This window comes from Phocoena sinus, chromosome 2, assembly GCF_008692025.1.
Source record: "Phocoena sinus isolate mPhoSin1 chromosome 2, mPhoSin1.pri, whole genome shotgun sequence".
NCBI lineage: Eukaryota > Metazoa > Chordata > Mammalia > Artiodactyla > Phocoenidae > Phocoena > Phocoena sinus.
This window is the reverse complement of record NC_045764.1, coordinates 165,529,238-165,541,508: the sequence shown is the minus strand read 5'-3', so window position 1 is coordinate 165,541,508 and position 12,271 is coordinate 165,529,238. Positions and strand designations below refer to the sequence as shown.

Genomic DNA, 12,271 nt, shown 5'->3' with positions numbered 1-12,271 from the left:
CTATGGACAACCATTTTTTTTTTTGGTTCCTTGTTTATACTTCCAGTGTTTCTTTTTGCAAAAATAAACAAAATAATGCACCTTGATTTTTTTTTCGTTTAGCCGTATATCATGGAGATCTTCCTCATTCTTTTTAAGAGGCGTATAATAATTAAAATGGTGGTATGACAGTTCATTCAACCAACCAGTCCCCAGAGTTTATTCCTAGAGGTAGAATTGCTGGGTCAAAGGACAAATACAGATAAGCTTTTCCTAAATAAGATTGCATATTTTTTCAAAGTTTTCCAGAAAATTCTGACATTAGCCAGGTTTAACGACCAATAGCCTACGTATCACTAGCCATGTTATACTGTAGTAATCAAGGCAGCAAGTTTTCATTAAGCCACTACTTTGAGTTGGTCATTAGGGCAGAATTCAAAATGTAGGATTCTCCTGCCTTCAATGAGTTAAAAAAAGGAGTCGTCCCGCCCTCATCTCCAGGAGACAAAACCTGCAAAGGAAGCAATTAGATCATACCTAACTTTTTTTAAAAAAATTTTTATTGGAGTAGAGTTGATTTACGATGTGTATTCCTTTCTGCTCTACAGCAAAGTGAATCAGTTATACATATACATATGTCCACTCATTTTTAGATTTTTTTTTCCCATGTAGGTCATTACAGAGTATTGAGAAGAGTTCCCTGTGCTCTACAGCAGGTCCTTATTAGTTAACCTATTTTATGTATAGTAGTGTATACATCATACCTAAATTTGGGTGTATCTCACTGCCAGAACTTTTATAATAGGAATTGGGGACAGGGTGGAAACCCTCTTGCCATTTGGTGGGGCCCAGGGTCTACTGTCAGAGAGAAGTTAGCAGGCTTGAGGCAGAGGGCATCTGAATCCCTCTCAGGGAAAGGGCAGTTGACGGGTGGCCTGTGCTTCCAGGTCTATTTCGGGTGAGGAGCTGCGGCGGCAGGGCTGTTTCCAGGGAGTCAGCCTCTCCCCTCAGGTGCTGGATTCTCTCCTCTGCCTTCCTCCCGCCTCCTGAAGACAACTGTGGTCTCCAGACCAGAACTGCTGGCACGGCTTGGCCTTGGAGGTTGGGAGGCGCTCCCCAGGGCCCTGAATACTCGCCTCCTTTTGCTGTGTAATCCTTTGGCCAGATCACTGCTTTAGTCTTCAAGTCCCTGTCACTGCACAGGCGGAAATGGGATTTGAAGTTAAATCTAACAGGAGTCGGGAGTGAGGGCCGTGCCAGCAGGAGGAGTAGGGGGAGGGATGGAAGAGGCACGTCCACGCGTCCCTCCCTTGCCTCCAAGGGCTTGGCGCTGCCGTGGCTCAGGTGCCAGTCAGAGGTGGCCGTCCGGCACAGGACCCCGTGTTTCCCTGTGGATATTCCGGGACCCCTGTATCATCACCTTATTTTCACCACAGGCTATAATTCTGATGACAGCCTCTGCGAACCGTCCCTGGAGCTCGAGTTCGCTCCCCACAGGCAGTACGGTGAGTGGTCAGTGCGATGTCCCCTTCCTCCTGGGTTCTCAGTCTTGTTTTATCAACAGTGCTTTTCGGGCTTCCCTGGTCGCGCAGTGGTTGAGAGTCCGCCTGCCGATGCAGGGGACACGGGTTCGTGCCCCGGTCCGGAAAGATGCCACATGCCATGGAGCGGCTGGGCCCGTGAGCCATGGCTGCTGAGCCTGCGCGTCCGGAGCCTGTGCTCCGCAACGGGAGAGGCCACAGCAGTGAGAGGCCCGCGTACCGCAAAAACAAACAGTGCTTTTCCTTAAAGCTAAGGTCCTGTATGGAAGTCCAACACACAAAACAGGTGAAAGTGAAGTTGTTGTATGAAGTGGGAATGGGGGGGTCCACAGTTCCTCCAGGCTCCTTCCTTGCCCTCCCCAGGGCCTGAGCATGTGACTTCTGCTTACATACCTCCAGTGACGGGGAAGTCACTACGTATCAAGCATCCCACTTCTGGAGAGTTTAATTCCTTTTGCTTTAAAGCACCCCTCGTGTTTGCCAGGAAGTTCTGGTGGCCCACACGGGGAGTGTTGATTTCAGGAAGATCTCTCACTGTCCTCACTTGGATTTTAGTTGCCCAGTGTGGCTCCAAGTTATATTTCGTCTTAGAAATTGTTAGAAGCGCTTGCCGTTTGATTCAGGCATATTGTGAATTTAGGCAGAAGGGAAACCAGGAATTATACCAACCTTCTCAAAAATTATAAACAGCTTTGGGTTTTTCTTAAAGTTTTGCACAAAAAAAAAAGTCATAGGAGGGTTGGAAGGTAACTCTTAAAAAAAACCTCAAAGTTTACATTGAATTCAGTTTATTTCTGATCGACAATAAGCGTTATCTTGACCCTATCCATTGTCTTAAAAGTATTATGATAGAAATACAGACATTTCCAATTGACATGAGTAAAGACAGGCTCTGCGATGAAACAGGGCGCCCTTATGTCTTTACATTGAGTGGTGGGTAACACAACAGCAGGGATCTCCTGCAACATTTGGTAAACCTGAGTAGCCCAATTTATGCTTGTCAGCTGACCAAAAGGGTTTTCCTCCTAAGTATTCTGGTTCCTTGAGCTTCTCTTATTGGGAAAAAGAAGGGAAAGGGTTTTTTGATGCAATGCTTAGATAAACAAAAGTGCTTTGGGGTCCCATCGATTTGTATCACAATTTTAGTGAAACTTATTTCCTTTTTAATGAGGGATGTGCTTTTTTTCATTTCACATATTCCCTTCTCAAAGAGAGGACTTATTCTGCTCTTATATCATGCACGAAAACCATGTATTTTTTGGCTCGTCCCCAAACCCCGTTTGCTAGTAAGTGTTTTCCAGATGCCTTCTATTTGCAGAGAACACATCAGCACGTGGGAACTGGGTGCCCTAAAGACCCAGAAAAACAAAAGCAAACTTGCAGGCAGGAGGGGAGGTGGCTTGTAAGTAGTGCGTCTCCAGTTCTCAGTGCGGTCAACACCAGCTGTGTGCTGGGAGGATGCAGAGATGACAAACACAGTCCCCGTCCCCCAGGGGTTCATGGTCCAGCAGGACAAACACTGACACAGGGCAGGCTGATGAGGGCCGTGATGCTGAGTGCTGCTGGCAGAGGGGACCGGGAGAGGTACCCTGCAGGCCTTGAAGACCCAGTCTGCCCTGTGCCGTGTGGGCGGGGTCCCTCCCTGGACCTGGTTATTCACCCTGGGATCCAAGAGTCGCCACCGCAGACCCGCTCAGGCACAGACAGCAGCCGGGAGGGCTGGTTCCCTCCAGCATTTGTCACCGTAAAGGTCAGGTTTTCCCTTTGGGGCAGATGTGAATTTGACATGGATGAGCCGAAGGACAGCAAACAGCTGGGAAAAGCAAATGCTCCCCCTCCTGCTGAGGGTCCCGTTCCCGGGATCAGGGAGCTGAAGCCACCTGCACACGGTACACACTCCCTTTCACACACATAACACACGTGTGCACACACTGCCGTTTCCTGGCTCCCGCCCTCACCAAGCTACACTGTCATGGTCTAGGCAGGAGATTTTCACACGTGTTCCAGAAAGCTCTGTGCAGTAATAGGGGTGGGCATCCCCACCCCAACTCTTGGCTCACCCAGAGCAGCCGGGTTTTTTGGTCTGCTTTTTCGATTCTGCGTGAGATTTTCCTCATTAACAAAATTGTTTTAAGCCACAGCCCTAGACCTAATAAAAAATATATATATATACCATAGGCTTTCGTTTCTGGACAGTCTACTGGGTGCCATGCCTGGCGCTCAGGGAAGTTAGCTGTCCTCGTGGGAGAGCACAGAGGATCCCGAAGCTCGTCCTTCCTGGGGACGCTCAGCTTCACTTTGGCACAGAGTTACTTTGTTCCATAGTTTTTCTCGGATTAGATGGTTTACCATCTGCCTTTAGGTTATATGTTGGCGTTTCCTTTCAGCGTCCCGGCCGGGGAGCTTGGAGAGCAGTAGAAATGCGTCCGGCGACAGCTCACCTCTTAACCTGAAAGGTGAGCCGGCCTTTCCTTCTGGGCACTTTGCAGTGTATGTGGATCTTTGACTCTGGGCTTATAGTATATTTGTAATTTTAAAAATACAGTTCCCAAGATCCTCCATGCATTCTGCGTTTGCATTCCTAGGCCACCTCACGCGGTTTCAAGTGAAGGCCCGGGGTTTGGATGGATTGGGGTTCAAATCCCTTCACCCCTTCCGACAGGCTCTGGGCACCTGGGAGAGTCACCCATCCTCTGAATCCGAGTTACTTCATCTGTAGAGTGGAGAGAGTGACGCTAGTTGCATTCCACTGCGGTCAGAGGACATAGTGGATGGCTTTGGTTCTTTTTAAGTTTATCTTACGGTGCAGAATACGGACTGTCTTAATGAATGTTTCCTGCACATCTGAAAAGAATGTGTTTGCTGTCCCAAGACCATAAACCCTTACGCAAATCTTTTCGCTTCTCAGAGTCCACATGACCAGCCTCTAAAGAACACCTGGCACGAAGCAGGTGCTAAGTAAACCTTTAACTATGTGAACAGACAGGAGCTAATGAGTGTGGTGCCCTATAGCTCCTAACAATGGGGACTTTAGCAGAAGCTTTTCCACTTTTATCTCAAGTTACTTTGTTCTGAATTCTAAGCATTCCAGAGTGTTCTTAACATCCAAAATCCCAGCCTGGGAGAAGTGCGCCCTGGGTTCTTAGGCAGCGTCCTCTCTGTCTTAAGTGAGCTGGGGGCAGCACAGAGCCCCCTGGAGACAGAGAGGGGGACTCACATGTGTTCTCTGTGTCGCCCGCCCCGACCCCAGGTTCCTCCGACCAGCTCCACGGCAGGTCCGAGAGCTTCAGCAGCGAAGACCTGATCCCCAGTAGGGACACAGCCACTCTGCTGCGGGATGCCAGCACCCCGGGGCGCACTGCCCTCAGCCGCCATGAGCACCCCCCACCCCGGAACGGGCCTCTCCCCCAAGAGGGCGCCCGGAAGAGGGGCACAGCCCAGCCCCATGGCGGGGTGCGGCCCTGCTCAGCCTCCCCGAGCAGTGAGATGGTCACCCTGGAGGAGTTCCTGGAGGAGAGCAACCGGGGCTCCCCTTCCTCCGTGAGTGGCCCAGGGCTCAAAGGGACACAGCGAATCCCTCTTCCTTTGCTATCTCCCAAACTGGGACAGTAGGCAGAAACCGTGGCAGCAAAGTCACAGAAAGGGATGGGGCGGGGGTGCGTGGCCTAGGTGCAGGGCTGCTTGGGTGGGGAGCAAACCCGCAAGCCAGCAGATCCCTGGGTGCCAGCAGCCAGCCCCAGACCTCGGAGGCTGTTTCTCCGTCTGTGAAGTGAGTGGGCAGAACATGGTGCCGGCATGGAGGGCAGGGGTGCTGTGTGCCCCCCGCTGGGAGCTTCTCAAGAAAAGAGTGACCAGCCCCCCACTCACGGAGTTAGCATCTCACTAGGTTTTGTGGCAGAGCTCGGAATGCCCACTTCCCCTGAGCCTTCACCAGCAGAGATCAACCAGTTTTTTCTATAAAGGGCCAGATAGTAAATATTTTAGGCTTTCCAGTCCAGACGGTCCCTGCTGCAGCTACTCGACTCTGCCACTTTAGCGGGAAAGCAGCCCCAGACCATCTGTCAATGAGTGGGCATGGCCACATTCCAGTAAAACTTTACTTATGGACATTGACATTTGAATTTCATATCATTTTCACATGTCCCAAAAGACCGTTCTATAAAAAAATAATTTTTTCAATCATTTAAAAATGTAAAAACTATTCATAGCTTGCAGGCCATATAAAAATGGGCAGCAAGCTGGACCTGGCCCGTGGCTCTGGTTTGCTGACCTCTGCTCTGCAGCTCTAACCCCCAAACATCACCTGTATTAGGATTCCCTCTGCTGTCACCTTTCCAGCGTCTCCATTTAGCTTTTCTGAAGCTGCATGTCTGTCTTTTACATACTCTGTCTGAATTCAGTCCCATGAGCTATTGGGTTATTCAACAGGTGACACATACAGTGTCTTGCACTTGAGACCTTTTAAGGTTTAATGCTTCAGTGATTCTCTCTCATTTACCTTAAACAAATACAGTCGAACTTTCTCTAGCCCTATAGTAGACTCTGTGGCCCACATTAATGGGTCACAGTGACACAGAATACAAAATATTTGTTTGGGAGATATTTATTGAGCAGCTCCCATGTGTTAGGAAGTATGCATGGTGCCTGCACTAAAAAAACAAAGCAAAGCAGTTAATGGGCAAATTTCTATCGCATACTTGCTAGGTGCTCGGTCTTGTGGTTGTCTGTGTATCAGGCACTTACTGTGTGTTAGAAGCTGGAGAACCCAAGGTGGGAAAGACAGAAAACCTGCCCTCCAGAAGTTTACGGTCTGATGCAGTGGGTCTTAAACTCCAGTGTGCATCGGACTTGCTTGGCAGAACACAAGCTGGACCCCAGAGTTCCTGAGATTTTGCATCTCTGTGAAGTTCCCGGACGACGCTTTCACTGTCAGCGTGAGTCCAGGCATCATGCCCTGAGAATCACTGATCTAATGGAATAAACAAGAACGTCCAGAAATCAGGGGTGCCTGCATCTGGATGGTTCCTCTTCTTAGTCCTTTTCTGATTATGTGCCGGTCCCCGTGAGTTTCCTTTCTCTGGGCAGATCTCAGGGCGTGGGTCCTAAGCAAGGCTCAGGGCCCCTCCATACTCAGCTCAGACCTGCCCAGATACTCACCGCTGCTTACCTGTCCCTGCTGGAAGCTGATGCTCACCCTCTGAGAGCCACCGGTCCTCTCCCCCTCTGCCCAGGTGCTCACCCCCATAGCCCCACCTGGCACCCCTACCCTCCTCTGAGCAGGCCTGGAGAAGCCACCCATGCCCCCCTTCCCCAAGCACTGATGATGCTGGGGGGAGGGGGTGTCACAAGATGGGCTCCCTGGGTGGCCTTAAAGGTGGGGGTTAAAGAAGTTAGAAGCGTGCAGAAAGGGACCAGGAGGTGCTGAAAACAGCTGCAGAGTCTGACAGCCGCGGGTTCTAATCCCCAATCTGCCACTCTCTAGATGTCTATCTATGACCTCAGTTTTCTTATATATTAAATATTGTTTTAATACAATCTTAAGCAACCCTTACAAGGGTTGCTTTCAAAATTAAACTAGGGGCTTCCCTGGTGGCGCAGTGGTTGAGAGTCTGCCTGCCAATGCAGGGGACACGGGTTCGAGCCCTGGTCTGGGAAGATCCCACATGCCGCAGAGCAACTGGGCCTGTGAGCCACAATTACTGAGCCTGCGCATCTGGAGCCTATGCTCCGCAACAAGAGGCCGCGATAGTGAGAGGCCTGCGCACCGCGATGAAGAGTGGCCCCCGCTTGCCACAACTAGAGAAAGCCCTCGCACAGAAACAAAGACCCAACACAGCCATAAATAAATAAATTAAAAAAATTTAAAAAAAAAAAAAAAAAAAAAAAAAAAAAAAAAAAAAATTAAACTAAGTTTTTTGCGATTATACCCCTGGTTCCTAGCTCAGCACCTGGCCTGCGGGAAGCACTTGATAAACGGTTCTGGTCCATATTGATGACCCAGGGTCTTACTGCACACACATGCCAAGAGTGAGGCTTCAAACTAGCATGAAACCACAAGATTGCACCTCTGTCAAGTTGAGCATCCAGATGTTGTCAGGGGCCAGGAGCTGTTGGCAAGTGGTTCCTGAGCTGCTGACCCGTCCTGCGGACTGACGCCCCCTGACAGGTCACAGCGGGCTGGGGTCTCGTTGCAGCAGCTCTCGGCCCCTGATCTCATCGCTGATGTGGACTCACTTCCCTTACGCGTTTTGCAGCGTCGGCCTCAGGAGAACCCTCCGCTTGCCTCCTCTAGGCTGTGAGGTGTTGGCAGAAGGCTGAAGTGAGCCTGAACACGGCCATCGAGCTTGGCCCCTGGCGGCTCTTCCTGTCCCCACGATGGTGCCAAAGGACACCAGTTCCCTGGCCGGGGGAAGCCCAGCTAGGTGGCAGCTCCGTGGCAGGGGGCAGCTGCTTGAGGGGGACAGTCTAGAGGGCTGAGCCACCTCCCTCTTCTCCTGGATGGTCGACCTTTCTGGTTCCCACTGCCCTCCCCCTGCCCCTTGTGCCTCCTTTTCCCCTTACTTCTCACATTAGGAGAAACATCTGGGAGGCAGTGAGGGTCCTGAGTGTGGTTGATTCTGGCTTTTTGGGAGCTGGTCTTGTTTCCCTTCCTGTCTGCGGCCCCCAGTAAAGCCCTTGCAGTGTGTCTGAGCCTGGTGGGCTGACAAAGGAGGTCCGGTCCTGCCGGTCAGCTTTCTGCCACTTGCTCTGCTTGGTGAAGAGATGGGAACCAGGTTGAAACAGTTGGCCTGACCCTTCCATAAAGTGGATGAGCCTTGTGGGAAGTCACTTCCTCTCTGGACCTGCTTTCTTACTTGTGAAGTTAAGGGGCTACTTGGGAATTCCCAGGCGGTCCAGTGGTTAGGAGTCTGCGCTTCCACTGCAGGAGCACAGGTTCGATCCCTGGTCGGAGAACCAAGATCCCACGTGCCACAAAGCGCAGCCAAAAAAAAAAAAGAAAGAAAAGAGGGGGCTACTGAGTGGCATCTGGGTCCTCTCCCTGACGAGCCGTGTATTGTCCCAACCCCTGACCAGAGCAGTGTGTATGGTGGGGAAGTTAGTCCTTCAACAGGCCGAGCAGGAAACTTCAGTCCTGGCCATGTGGGTGGCACGGGACATCCTGGGTGGGAGGAGGGGTCTCCAAGGCCCCTCTGGCCCTCACTCAATTCTTCCTCCCTTCCCTGTAGGATGCTCCCAGTTGCCGGGATGACCTGCTAAGTGACTATTTTCGAAAGGCCGTCGGAGGCCAGCCAGGCCCACCCACCAGGAAAGAAGGGGCCAAGATGCCCACCAGCTTCGTGGCCCCCACCATCAAGATGCCCGTCACCACCTCCGAGGGGAAGCCGCTCAAGCCCGGGCAGTACGTGAAGCCGAACTTCAGACCCGCTGAGGCCGAGGCCCTGCCCAGTGCCCCCCAGAGGCAGGCCCAGCCGCCCCAGAGCCTGTCCCTGGGCAGACTCCGGCAGGCCGCGATGCCCCCCGCTTCCCACACGCCCACTGGCCGGAGTGCATCCCTGAGCCGGGCCTTCAGCCTGGCCTCCGCCGACCTCCTCCGGGCCAGCGGGCCAGAGGCCTGCAAACAGGAGCCAGGGGCTCCCGAGGCCTCGGTGGGCAGAGACACAGGCAGCCACATCCTGCAGGGCTCCACACCTCCCAGCTCCCACAGCCTGGCCCGGGAGCGGACCCCGCTTGTGGGAAAGGCTGGCGGCTCCTGTCAGGGCCCTGGCCCCCGAAGCCGGCCACTGGACGCGAGGCGCTTCTCTCTGGCTCCCCCGAAGGAGGAGAGGCCAGCTCCCCCGCAGCAGTCTGCCACGTCCCCAGCCATCGCCGCTGGAGGTGGCAGTGGCAGCAACTCCCAGTTACAGCACTGCTTACCTGCTGCGGCCCCAGCTGCCAGGACTAAGCCCCAAGCCTCCCCGCACTCGGGAGAGGCGGCCACCATCGCCCCCGTCCGGGCGGGGTTCAGCCCCTCCGAGGGGGACGGGGTCCCGGGGCAGGGCTACAGCGAGGGCCTCCCTGCCAAGGGCCCAGGCAAGTCTCCCGACCTGGCTCCCCATGGCAGCCGGGCCTCCGAGGACTTCAGTCGTGGGAGCAGCTCGAAGAGCACGCCGGCATCCCCCGAGCCGGCTGGGGACCAGCAGACCGTGTGGTACGAGTACGGCTGCGTGTGACTTGGCTCCTGGACCGGCAGCTCCTAAACCTTAAAGCTACTGACGCACCTGCTCATCATGATGGCCTTTCCCCGTCTGCCTGTGGTGCCAGGAAAGGGCTTTACAATGAGGAAAGGGTTCCCGTGCGTTTCTTCTGTTTGTTTTGTTACTAAAACACCGTGCCAAGCCCTGAGAGGGTTGCACCCTCCCCCCGGTGTGTAACGTGTCTTCTGTACCTGTAGCCTCCAGCAACTGGTATCTTTTGAACAAATCCACTTTGGCATGGGGACACTCAGAACGCAGTGACAAACTGACCCCAAAGCAGACACTATTTGAGCGCGCCCCTGTAGAACACTCGTTTGCAACTTGCTGACCTCCACTGAAGTGCGTGTGTATGTGGGCGTGTGCGCACGCACATACACTCACAGGACTGAGCCCTGGTGGCTCTGGAAACTCTACTCCCCTCCCAAAAGCCATTTGATCCTAGGGGAAGCCCCCATTGGCCAAACTACAAAGATCTGGAGGCCCTTGGGTGGACCCCAGAGGCAGGCTCGCTGTTGAAAACCAGACGCACTGCGGTGCCATTGCTGGGGTCCCAAGCGCTTCCCTTCACCCCAGAGCCAAAGCGGCCTTCCAGGCAGGCGGCGGTAGCCTCGGGTGTTTGCCTTCCCACTGCAGCCAGCTCCTGGGCCCTGCAGGGTGGGCTCCGAGGCCACAGGGCCACCTGCCTTCCCTGACTCACTTTTCTACAAACACTGGATCTGCTGGGCCTGGGGGGCCGGGCAGAGAGAAGCCCGCCCAGCAAGTGTGCACAGCATACAGAGGGGAGGCGTGTACAGGAGTGAGGTGCGCCTCGGTTTATAACGTGGCTGCAGTGTCCCCACTTCCCTGTCTCAGGTGAGATGTTGACTTGTTATTGCTGAGTAACTTCTCGTGGTAGAAACCAAATTTCTTTTAATATATTACATATGTATGTACACACTCATGTGAAATATATGTGCTTCGAGGGGATCTATTTATGTTCCGTGGGGAGTCATTCTTTCCCATCAGGAGTCTCACCTGCTGCTTTGTGTATTTGGTCAGATTCCTGGCACGTTTTGTTTCCTGTTTAGTAAAGGTGCTCTTCCAGGGATGCACTAAACCTGGTGATTTTTTTTTTTTTTGTAAGATTTTTTTTTTTCCCTTTGATTCAATATAAGAAAGAAATGGGAAGCTAAGATCAAAGTTAGGAGTGCTTCGGGTTGTGTATTCAATAGCCATTCATTCTGGAACACAAGGACAATTGTAATAAAAGGACACGGAACAGTATTGAGTCCTGGTTTTCCTCACTGCGCATTATATAGCAGCATTGACTGGGCTCTGGGGGCTCAGGGTCCCTGCCTCAGCACCAGTCACTGGAACCCACAGCCCCCTTGGCCACTAGGTCATCAGAGAATGTGGAGGGCAAGGTTTTTCCCTTTACAGCAGCTTTTTTCCAGACTTGAATTTATTTTAACTTAGTGTAAATTGAATCCTGTTTTGCTATGGGATTTGTGTCATGGCAGGAGCTCAGCTTAAAGTAGTCCGTTGGATTTTCCCAAGGCTACTCTACTAGGGAGTGCCAGACCTGGAATTTAGGCCTTGGGGGCCTCAGATCGGAGGCTTAAGTCAGATGGAGGGATGAAGGCAGGCATATAAATACCCACACATGTCGAAATCTTTCTTCTAGTAGATTTCTGTCCAGCTGCTGCCTCAGCGTCTCCTTTGCTTTCTCACCGGACTTTTTTGAGAGGGTCTCCTCTTGTCTCCTCACCCGTTCTTTCCCGAGCCTCTGCAATCTGGGTGTCTCACCACTCAGCAGAGATCCTGCAGCATATGAACGGCGGCCACCTTGCAGGCTTCATTCCCTGTGGCCTTTGCAGCATTTGACCCCTGGCCAGTCTCCCCTCGTGATTCTCCCCCTTGTGGGATGGCTCTTCAGCCCTCAGACTTGCCGGCCCCTCGTTCATTCACTCATTCCTTCCACAGACAGTCATTGGAAGCGTCCTGTTGGCCAAGTCCTAGGTTGCACCTTCGAGGCCTCTCCCTCCTTGCACCCCCCCCCCACCGGGGCTGGTCCCACCCTGCTCCCGGAGTACCGACTGCCCCTCAGAGCCCCTGCCTGGACGACAGGCTTCCTCAATTCCTCTCCCTGGCTTCTCCAGCGACACCAGCTGTCGCACAATCACAGATGCCTGTGATGCGGGCCTCATCCCTCCTCTCTTCACATCCCACGTTTTATAGGTCACATCCTGGACCTGAGAATGTGTCTGGAATCTGGCCCCCCTTGTCTTAGCCAGCCGTTCTCATCCTAGGTCACACACATACCCTTGACCCTGGGTTTTGGTAGTAGCCTGCCAACCAGTTTGCCTGCCTCAGACAGCTCAGCCTTCATGGCACCTCAGGAGGTCCACCCAGGTGACCTCCACGCCTGCCACACCCATCCCTTTGTGGCTTGGTCCTTTGGCTCACCTCAAGGCACACCCAGACCTCTTATCACTCCCTTCTCTGCACCAGACAAGCTCATACACATCCAACAACTTT

The 12,271-nt window shown here is 52.9% G+C and overlaps 1 protein-coding gene across 1 annotated transcript in view; it reads left to right on the top strand.

Moving 5' to 3' along the window:
- Positions 1-11,017, top strand: part of CCDC88C (coiled-coil domain containing 88C) — a 126,920-nt gene extending 115,903 nt beyond the window's left edge. The window contains 4 exon segments of the mRNA XM_032621569.1: positions 1,416-1,484; positions 3,908-3,976; positions 4,771-5,060; positions 8,747-11,017. Coding sequence (XP_032477460.1) covers positions 1,416-1,484; positions 3,908-3,976; positions 4,771-5,060; positions 8,747-9,730 — 1,412 coding nt within the window. The 3' untranslated portion in view covers positions 9,731-11,017.
- Positions 11,018-12,271: the final 1,254 nt, after the last annotated feature.